This window comes from Peromyscus leucopus, chromosome 3 (genome assembly GCF_004664715.2).
Source record: "Peromyscus leucopus breed LL Stock chromosome 3, UCI_PerLeu_2.1, whole genome shotgun sequence".
Taxonomy (NCBI): Eukaryota; Metazoa; Chordata; class Mammalia; order Rodentia; family Cricetidae; genus Peromyscus; species Peromyscus leucopus.
The window spans coordinates 148,900,490-148,911,582 of record NC_051065.1 but is presented as its reverse complement, the minus strand read 5'-3'; the positions used below and the strand labels follow the sequence as shown (position 1 = coordinate 148,911,582).

Here is an 11,093-nt window from a genome sequence, read left to right as displayed (position 1 = left end):
ATACGTGCAGATGGACTCCAAACAAACCAACACTTATTAGCATATCCATACAGCTTCATTTCCTAGTGTGTGATTCAAAGCACCTTACTACCCTCCTGCTGTGGGATGGTCTATATGTCAAATTGCTCTGTTTGGTCAATAAATAAAACACTGATTGGCCAGTGGCCAGGCAGGAAGTAGGCGGGACAAGCAGAGAGGAGAATTCTGGGAAGTGGAAGGCTGAGTGAGGGAGACACTGCCAGCCGCCACCATGACAAGCAGCATGTGAAGACGCCGGTAAGCCATGAGCCACATGGCAAGGTATAGATTTATAGAAATGGATTAACTTAAGATGTAAGAACTAGATAGTTAGAAGCCTGAGTCATTAGGCCAAACAGTTTAAATAATATAAGCATCTGTGTGTTTATTTTATAAGTGGGCTGTCGGAGGGCTGGGGTTTGGCGGGACCCGGAGAGAAAAAAACTCCAGCTACACCCTCCACTGTTAATTCCTTCTCCTTTTTAACTGCTGTCTTTACAGGATCTGTTTTCAGGTGAAAGGTGGCAACCTGCCAGTTGCCAGTAAGTTCTCTTATTCATAAGAGGATTTTCTGACACAGACCTATGCACTCTGTAATGGGCCTTATGCAACAGTGAACAGTTATGCCAAAAAAGACAAAAAGCAGGAAAACCAGAAAGGCTTCCGTGAGGCCTCTAAAACTTGGGAGTGAGACAGTAAGAATCATTCTCCCTTCTTTATATTAGAGATAATTTCATTAATTATATTAGCCTTTTTGTTGATCAGTTGAGCACTGTCCAGCTGATTAAAGTGACAGTTTCCTCTAAACTGTTCACACCCACGGGTTTGCCTCAGTAACAAATAATCTGCCACAGCCTGCTTTCCTCCAGTGGCCCCCAGACTTGCCTTAATTCCCGCCTGACAGTCCCAGGAGCGTGGGACGTAGTGTCGAAGGCTCTGGTCGTTGTGCAAGCCAGGTATTCCAATTCTGCAGTCAAGAATCCTACCATCATGGGCGTTACAAAGATGGTTACAGAGGCATACTCGGCGGCTCTCCACAGATGCACTTTGTCCTCACACGTGAGCGGGGTGGAAGTGTCCCTCTTCGTTTTCACGCCATGCATCAGGGTGGCTTTCTGAGACGTGTGCACGGTAACCCTTCCTATGCTGCAGGGTCCTCCAGTGCTGTTTGCAGGCACAAAAGAATAAGCTGTCTTCCCGCACAGCAGGAACCACCCTGTCGGGAGCTTTAGGTGGCCCACACCATATACTACAGGGGAGAACGAGTCACATCTCATGAGGGTACTTTCTGTCAGATCTACACAGTCTCTCCTACACCCCGAGAAAACAACACACCCCTTGGGAGATGAGATACCTGCCAGTTTTAAGGTGAACATCCCCATTTCTCTCTTGGTCACAACAGATCCCCAATTATAGATGTCAGAAAAGGTCATTGGCTTATTCATGTTCTGGAATAAAGTGTAACTTCGTAGATCCTCAAGGTGCGCACCAACTCCCATGAGACATGCTGCAGAAACCTCCTCAACATAGGAGCCTCCTCTAAGGCAGAAGTCAGAGGCATTTAAAATATTTTCTGGTAAGTAAGCCCACACAATCTCATCCTGCTGAAAAGCTGTGATGTCTCCCCAGAGAGTCAAAAGGCCAGTCATAAATAACAGCCCAGCTAGCATTGTCTTCCTACAGTCCATTTCCAGTCCCTTGTTTGTTTGGGTACCCACTGGTCTTCACACCTTTTTATTGTGGTGCAGTGTAGCTAATACTTAAGTTCAGCAGCTTGCCCTGCTGCTAGTGTCTCCAGAAGCAGTTCCCAGGGGCCAATCCACTTCTCAGCGATCTGATCCCGCTTCCAGGTATTTCAAAAGAACATAGTCTCCAGGCTTGACTGAATGCACAGGACCTGTAAGGGAAGGCTCATTAGAACTTGCATATGTTTGATTAAATCTAAATTTTGCCTTAGACAATGGACACAACACTTAATGTTCAGTTCCTAATCTATTATTGTGTTATTCAGTATGTGTTTGGTCTGGAATGGTCACCCATAGACAATTTCATATTGACTCAAACTGAGCCTGCTTCAAGGAGCAACCCTCACCCTGAGCAAGGCAATAGACAAGGCTTGCTCCCAGCAATGTGTTTCTTGGGACAACTTAGTGATCATCCTTTTACAGGGTGATTCATGTTCTCTACCTGAGGATTCCAGGCTGTGTGTAACCTCCTTTTATGTCTAAGTGCTTGTTTATTCTTTAAGTCATCTTGGATTCTGCTGAACAGTCTACAAGTTATAAAATTTTTCTCCCTAAGAATTTGATAATTTCTCAATTCAAGAGAAGAATTCTCTAATCCATCTTCCCAAAGTGTCATTACAGACCAACATATATTTGAACCCTCTTAGTTTTGATTTTACAATAAAACCAACTTGCCAATTCTCAAATGGATACTGTCCCCACCATTGTTTGAAGTCCTTTTGGTTTGAGATGTATGTTTTTCTGACAAACTGTGCATTGAGTAGTTGTTCTTACTATAGCTTCGGACAGCCTGGGGCTTTTCTTTCCAGAACATGTACAACCACAGAAGTATCCCGGGGTCAATATAACTATTGGCTGGATTTTCTGCTGATTGTTCAGATGCTCAAGTCACTGCTATGAGTTGAGATTTCTAGGCAGACATCCCTGGTAGTAGTACTTAGCTTTGTTGATATCTTCCAGAGGAACCACAACAAACCTAGCCATTCTACCACACTGGTGGATGTAGCTGCTTCTGTCAGCATACAGGGTCCAGGCAGCTTTGCTCAGAACTGATCCTGTAAGTCAAATCTGCCACGGTAGATTTCATCTACTATCTGGGTGCACACATGTAGTAAAGGCTTCCGTCTGGGGCCCAGGAGGAAAGTAGCTATGTCTATCTTCCACATCAGCATGAGGGACACATCGGGATTATTAGGTAGAACTGCTTGGCATTTTCTCACTGGCCTTCAGTGGGTCACATATTTCCTTTTTGTTCTAAAATGATCATCACTTGGTGTAGTGCACCCACCACAGTGGCCTGGACAGAACTCTTTTGCTTCCTGTAAGAGTTCATGTGCAATGGCTATAGTCCCCTCTCTTTCAAAGCCTGTTAGTATTCTTGGATCCATTCCAAACATTTCCACTCAGATCCCTGCAAAGCTTCCTAAAGGGCCTTAGCCCACAAGGTCAAAGGTCGGGGTTCAAGTTCTACAGCAACCTGTCAAGCCTAGGGGACACCCAAATTATTATTAGAAGGGGTTTCCACTTATGTAATTGTCTATTTCTAGTCCCTGATCAGGAGTATCTCTTTCCTGCTTCAAAGAGGAAACCCAAGAATCTCATGGAAGATTTAGGCTTTTATGCTACATATTCACAGGCAGTCAGATGATTAAACACTCTCTGGTGTTCGTTAAGTGTTGCTGAAAGGAATTGCTAATTATCAGCCAAGTACTGATAAGCAACTCACTCCCTTTCGATGCTAAGTCTCTTAGATTTTGACCCCAATATCTCTCCAAAGGTTGTTGAAAAATTCTTAAACTCCTGGCATAGCACTGCCCAATGGAACTGATTTTTTTCTTATTTTTTTTTCATGTGCATGGGTGTTTTGTTTGCACTGCTGTGTACCATGTGAATGCAGTGACCACACAGGCCAGATGAGGGCACCAGAACCTCTAGGACTGGAGTTACAGACAGCCGTGAGCTGCTATATATGGGTTCTGGAAATTGAACCTGGGTCACATATTGTAATTTTTTAAAGGAAGGCACGTGTGTGACGTCCATATGTCACATATGATTAGGTAAAAGTTTTCGGGGATTAACTCCCAAATGAGGAACAGGTTAAAAATTTAACACAAATAGGACATGATTTAACTATCTGGATGGCTTGTTTTCGGGTTATGTCTGTATGATGACGAAGAGATCCAGCATTAAGATGATAACGTTGATGTAACTGAGTAGCCTTATCAAAGGCAGAACAGACTAATGTGACAGCCATACGAGTAATGGCATCAGCCCTCTGATTACCTTCATTTAGAGGTCCAGGCAATTGAGTGTGAGCTCTAATATGGCCCATGTAAAGGTTATGTGAGTGGGATCATAGAAGTCCTTGTGCTTGTAATAAATATTTATGAATGGGAGAAATAGATGGTATATAGGCTGTTGTCTTCAAAGGCATAATGGCATGTGCCACATATTGACTACCAGTATAAATATTTACATTCTCATCAGAAAACATCTGCAAAGCAAGCAACAGTGCCTGTACCTCTGCCACCTGGGCAGAAGTGTCTTGGACTTTCATTTTTTTTTTTTTTTATTATGTTACCAGAAACCATGACAGTAAAACCACGTGAAGTGTCATCAGTAAATACCACACGGGCCTGAGGAAGATCAGCCAATGCTCTTAACCACTGAGCTATCTCTTCAGCTCCTAGTACTGGGAGTCTGGGTTCTGTCACTCAAAGGTGAACAAAGGATGTGATTCTGAGTCAACTGGGACATTAGTGATGTGTCCTCCAAGTCCAAACTGAAAAACAAAAACATCTCCCAGAATGCCATGAATCAGCTGGTATAGACAGGGACAATATCAATGCACAGTATCAGTGATGGCTCACAACTCTTACACAGATGAGTTCTCATTCTTCAACTGGCAACATGGGACTGTTATTAGGGAGGTTGACAAGGTCTAATAAATGCATACACTGGAAAATATTAATTTTCAGATTAATTTCTGCTAGGAATTCCCTAGAAGAATTTCATTTTGAATTTAGGGGTGTCTCTTAGACGAATCTTCACTGGGAAAGCTCTTCTAGCTCATACAATCGTACAACTAGATTTACCTTTGTCAGTCACATAACAGCCAAGCTTCTTCATATACACCTTCAGAATGAATTGACAGGTGTGTTCTGGAAGAACCTGTAGAGAAGTTGCCAGTCTTCAGGGGTGGAAAAATATATGCATAATTTGTGCCTGCAGCTTAGGTAACAGATCTCTTCCTAAAAGGATATTGGACAACTGGGAATGTAGAATTCATGACTTAATTGATGATTCCCCGGCAGGCTTCACAGCAGGCAGGGAAAACCGATCAGGATGAGGTAACAATAAAATAGACTAGACTTGGAGCTAGACCAGGACTTCTAGAGTCTGGCCCAGATCATTTTACTTTAGCCGTATTTAAGCACAGCACAATTTTGGGAAAAAGGGTATTCAGATGACAATTAACTCAGTCCTCAGTGAACAACAATTTAAGACATGTTTGCACTGAGATTTCTTACAAAGTACATCCTCTTCTTTCACAAGAATGGGTACTGTTGACTCAGAGATAGTATCCAAGATTTAGGGTCTAGAGAGTTTCACTGAGGTAAACACAATGCCTGTGTGAGTCAGGATTGGCCTGGCCCTAAGAAAACATGGAAGTCATTTAGCTGTTGTAAATCACAAGTGGCATCACTCCTAAGAATGGGGATTATGGCTCAAGAGCTGTGTTCAAGATTTAGGAGGAAGGGTCTGAGATAAGTAAATTCTGGGAGGTCTGGGCAGAGCCTGTCTCCTCAGACAGCAAAGGCTCACCAGGTTGTGAAACTACATCATTCCTGGGATTCCAGGAAGAGCAGCTAATTAGGCACCTCATTCCATTGAAGAAGTCAGCTGTGTGTTTAACTTCCCTGGCATATCCAGAGCTTATCCGCGTGCACAAGACATTTTTGTCCTCTACATCTCCTTATTTCTAAGTTTTTAAAGAAAAAAATCGTGGCTGTAATAGAGGTCATGATTGAATGCATTGCCTCTACGGCTAGTCTAATTAATATAGGCAAGCATAAGAGAAATATAAGAATAGCTAACAGGGGACCAAGGAAAGGGAAAATGATCTTAGCCATGAGGGCCATTCAAAGGTCACTTGAGAGATTCTATCTATATATTTGTACAATTCATTAATTTGACATCAATAGACTGAGAAAAGTTGGACACATTAAAGCAACAAATGCCAGGAAATTGTTGACAACCAAGATTATGCTTGAGCAACAGATAATCTGTAATCACTCTATTTCATAAAACTGTGGTCCTCAGTTCACCCATCTCTTGGTTGATTTCTGCTAATTTTTTTTTTTTTTTTTTTTTTTTTGCTGTAGTACTAACAGGTTTACTAATCATACAGGCCATTTTAGAGACTTCTCTTGGTATTCTTGTACCTCTCCCTGGGACAGGTGTTAAAACCAATAGAAACAGTCTTTAGCACAGCAAAAGAATAGCACACCGTCTCCTATTACAGATGTGTCTTTTGTCCCCCCTCCAAACAAAAGACATCGGATTCTGCAGTGACAGGCTGAGGGTTAATGTGCAATACTGTCAGTAAATCGAACAGCATCTCTTTGGGGGTCAGCCATATAGTGTCTTTGTTTCCCCAAAGTCTCAGCTTGGTGAGTTAGACCTTGATGTTTCCCAAGTCATCAGTTTACTCTTTTTCTTGGGGCATCTCCTTTTGATGGATTTATCACCTGCCTTCAGATATTTCATTTGTCTAGTGGTCTCTGAATGTCCTGGTTGGATGCTTCAGATCAGGAGCCATCTGAGACCCTTCATTTAAAGACATAAGCATAGCCTGGCTTCGATGTTAATGGAACATTGCCTTTCTTTCTATTTAGCATTTACTTTAGGTTCTGACTCTGTAGGGCAAACATGCTTTTGGGCAGCAGAAAAAAAGCATTATCCTTTAAAGTGAAAAAGTGAAAGCTAACGTAACTAAATGTAGTATAGCATGTGGTCATACAAGTGGGTATAGCTTCTTACCTTCCTCCTTAATTTTTAAAAATTTGCCATTAAGTATTAGATGGTGTTTTATAATAGCTTTACTCTGTGTATAGTAACATGATTGATATTAAAATTCCTTAAATTATTTGCTAGTTGAAGCAGAACCATTATTAGCACTCAGTTGTAATGAGAGCCCTAGGAAGGACATGTACAGAGTTATTTGACAAAGTCAAGTTCCAGGTAAGATATAATGCTATTTCCTGGAGCTCCCAGAGCCTCATGCCATGCATGGGGTTGAGTTCGTAGCTGACTAGTTGGGGAGAGGCATTGTGCATACCCACAGTGAATTTTAGCACAGATCTCTACATAACTGATAGCAGAGAATGTCCAAGGACACAGACAGCCATAGTTTCCAGTATTAAGCTGATGCCCATTCATTACTAATTACGCACTAGAAGCTTGGAATAAAAGAATGTCTTTATACTGTATGAAAATGCCTTTAATAGAGAATAGGCTTTTGTGAGTGTTCCTTAATTACCTCCTTGCCAGTGTCTGATCATATATCAGATCAAGGGCAAGTATAAAATTGAAAAAACAAACAGAATAGATTTAAATAACAATGGTTATTATTTTTTTTAAAAAAGATTTAAACTTAAGGCTATTAGATTTGAAGTCTTTAAAATTCAGAGCAGTTTTAATTTTGAGATTAAGACTCTCTTATTAGGCAACAGGATATTTAGAAGTACCTGAGAAACAATCACAGAAAGTCCTGAAGGAGAAAACAATTCAGCTGTTTTCATGTAAGCATGAAAGTTTAAATCCAGCTGATTCTGTAAACGCAAACAAAAAAATGTGAATAATATCAAAGCAGAGCAGGTTCATGGAGGAAGAACTTGTTAGAAGGCTCTAGTTTTTACTGAATTTTGTAGACAATGTGATGTAACAGAGTCTCAAGATGTACCAAAATAATTTTAGTTAAGAAAAACTTTAAAATAATCTAATTCTTACTGACTGTATTTTTGGTATCACTCCCTTTGGCCTCCAAGGGAATTTGAGAAACATGTAATTATATTTGTATTCTTTGGCCATTATACTATTCAGAGAGATATTTTTAAAACTTTCTTGACTTCAATTTACTCCTAGTTTTATTTTGAATCCATCCCAAGCCTGTTTACACTGTTGTTTTTAATTTTTTGTTATATTGTACATAAATATAAATTTTAAAATGGAGTTTTAGTAATAAAAGACAAAATAAAATTTCTTATTTTGCTAATGTTGCTAGCATGTTAATGGATGGATGCATAATTTGACCAGGCAATCATCTACTAAGTATACCTGATTTCAAACAAACTTTGTTTTTAGTTACTGCTTTAAACTTAACCTTGAAAATAAACAGAGAGGACCAAAGCTTGTCTTTTTAAATGAATCATATTTGTATTTAGTATGACTATAAACTTGGTTTTGAGCACATTCAAGAATCTGATCATTTATAAGGTGACTGAACGTTAATTTGCATGTTATAATTATCTTTAACAGTTTACAACAAGTTAGTAGCTTTTATAAGATTAGGATATTACAGTTTTAGACACACATCTCTAAGTTAATTTTTGTTAACCTGAGTATATCTTTATAACCTTAGGAATTTATCATCATACAAAATCCATTATAATCCAAAATATCTTGAGACTTGCCATTGTCTCCCCAGTCTAAGCATAAGACACGAACAGAAGGCTTAGTAAGACTAAGTTTCATGAGTGTTGCCTTAGTTGGTTTTTACCACATGGTTATCTTAAGATGGTGGTGAAATTACACGGCACATATTCTTTAACCGTAGTAAAGATAGCTGCCGGGCACATGGTCTTTTTATCTTGATGAGGCATCAGCCAAGATGAGGACAAGCAGTGTGGTCGTTTCAAAAATAATATCTAGCTTATATGCTATGATATACCAGACCTAATTCTTAAAATAAGAGCTGAATCACACATACATATATAATATGCTATGGCAAATTAAAATTACCTATGTGTAGATTTAACTATCAGCCTTTTGTTGAGATTTTTAAGTTAAATTTCTGCTACAGATTTTACAGATTTTTTTTAACCCTATCCAATGGACTTATAAATCCTGAGATAAATAGTTTATATAAAACAGAGAGATACCTCTAGCCTCTATGTGTTGATTTATACATGAGGGCAGTTAATACTGAGCCTTAATCTTCCTTCAGAATACCCATTTTGGGTGAAGATGTGCAAACTGTGAATCCAAAGCTATCCATTATGACTATATGACTCTGAATCTTCTTAGTCCATGTCATCCAAATAAATACATAGCAGAGTCAGTTAAAATATTCAATGGCTGAGAAACGTCTAAAAAGAGCTGATTGATTATAGCAAGCTTAGACTTTTGAACTATACCACAAGTTCGAGGAACTTGTGGAGTTTGTATATAAAATACATGCCCCTTGTCCTTTTAAAGTCATCTATAAAAGCACTAAAAGCAATCTCTACTAGACTCCAAAATCCTAAGTCTATAGGATTTTTAGATGTAATTTTAGACACTACTTATGGGATACTTTAAAAATCTTAAGAGGGAAAATTTGGATAATTATCTGTAGATCCTGAGTAACATGCTAATGCAACCTGCCAATTATTATCAAAGTGAAAACATAATCAACCTGCATTTTATCTAGTGACACAATGATTTCTATAGGCTCTTTATCAATAAGGGATTATTTCTGAGTTACCATTTTAGCAACTGCATTATTTAATAAATTAATAACTCACTCTGCTTTAGATGTTACATTTGTTGTAGAATTTAACCAAGAGTTTCCAGAAAGCAACTTAAAGAGCACAGTTGAATCCCTAGTAGTAATAAACAGATGAGAGTATCCCATGATATGACTCAAAATTTAAAATTTTGCTCTTACCATGAAATTTAAGCATTTATTTAACATTAATTAGACGATCAGGAAAAGATAACATCCTCCATAAAATGAATGATGAATACTTCTGGAAATTTAAACAGCATTGCCTTAGTGCTTTATGCCCTAATTGCAATTGTTTCTGTACTAGAAGTTAGGCTTGCTTTAATTTTTCCTCCCATGAAGGGACCATTGATATTGAGTTATTTCTGCTAGGAAGGAAAAACAAAAACATTTAAACAAATAAAAAACTCTAAACTCAGAGGCAGCCAAGCTAGCTCATGCTGTGGTTGAGGAGCTCCACGGGTCATTCCTGGAGCTCACTCTGCTTTATCAGACCATGGTGGCCAAAAAGGCTGCAGGCTGGAGGCCTTTGAGTTCTAGCCAGATCGCTCGTGATAGCGAGAGCTCCAATATTGGCTCTGTGACCACTGGGAAGCCTGAGCTGCTGGAGATGATTTGGCCCTCGTTGCCAAGACCTGCCAAGATGTGTGGCAGAAAAATTCTCTGGGTCTCTGTCTCTCTGCCCCCCTCTCTCTGTCTCATCTCTCCATCTCTGTCTCTGTCTCTCTTTCTTCCAAGCAATACATTACTTTATTCCAGCTTGTAAAATAGTTAACAAGGATTTTATCTTCCTTTTCAAGGGCTATGCTTATAAAGCTGCAGAGCTGTTGCTCTGAACCTTTTGCTCCTTTAGATCTTAACAAATATCCCAATCATTGTACAGAATGCTTTGTCTCAGAGGACTGAGAAGAACCCATGTTAATTTCCACTCTTTCACTTACGGTTGTGACCCCTTGGGTGAGAGGACCAGGTTTCCTAAACTCCTAATTTCTATTTAAAGAAAACTTGTCTTACCTTTTTCTAGGGTCCTGTATTGCACGTTGTAACACCAGCTGTGGTGATTCCCTGGCAGGATTCACAGTAGGCAGGGAAAACTGATCAGGATGAATGAAACCCAATTTTCCTGTCACTGGCCCTTGACCAAGACTTCGAGGCTGGCTCAGATGGTTTTACTTTAGCCGTATTTAAGCACAGCACAATTTTGGGAAAAAGGGTATTCAGATGACAATTAACTCAGTCCTCAGTGAACAATTTAAGACATGTTTGCACTGAGATTCCTTACAAAGTACATCCTCTTCTTTTACAAGAATGGGTATTGTTGACTCAGAGATAGTACCCAAGATTTAGGGTCTAGAGAGCTTGAATGCGGTAAACACAATGCCTGTGTGAGTCAGGATTGGCCTGGCCCTAAGAAAACATGGAAGTCACTTAGGCTGTTGTAATCACAAGTGACATCACTCCTAAGAATAGGTTTATGGCTCAAGAGCTGTGTTCAAGATTTAGGAGAAAAGGGTCTGAGATAAATAAATTCTGGGAGGTCTGGGCAGAGCCTGTCTCATCAG

General features: G+C 39.6%; 1 protein-coding gene across 2 annotated transcripts; it reads right to left on the bottom strand.

Moving 5' to 3' along the window:
* Window positions 1-426: 426 nt before the first annotated feature.
* LOC119087563 lies at window positions 427-10,837 on the bottom strand. Of its 2 annotated transcripts, XM_037203471.1 has the most exons (3): window positions 10,546-10,837; window positions 4,859-4,934; window positions 427-1,915 (listed from the first exon to the last, which is right to left on the bottom strand). In XM_037203471.1, the coding sequence occupies exon 3, from the start codon at window positions 1,704-1,706 to the stop codon at window positions 849-851; it is 858 nt and encodes a 285-aa protein (XP_037059366.1). In that variant the 5' UTR covers window positions 1,707-1,915; window positions 4,859-4,934; window positions 10,546-10,837; the 3' UTR covers window positions 427-848. The 2 variants fall into 2 exon arrangements, with proteins under 2 accessions (XP_037059366.1, XP_037059365.1); XM_037203470.1 differs by lacking the exon at window positions 4,859-4,934.
* Between the last annotated feature and the right edge of the window lie 256 nt (window positions 10,838-11,093).

Bases quoted from the DNA above. Each gene is read 5' to 3' on its own strand.
- LOC119087563 (XM_037203471.1), bottom strand. From the start codon at position 1,706: ATGGACTGTAGGAAGACAATGCTAGCTGGGCTGTTATTTATGACTGGC.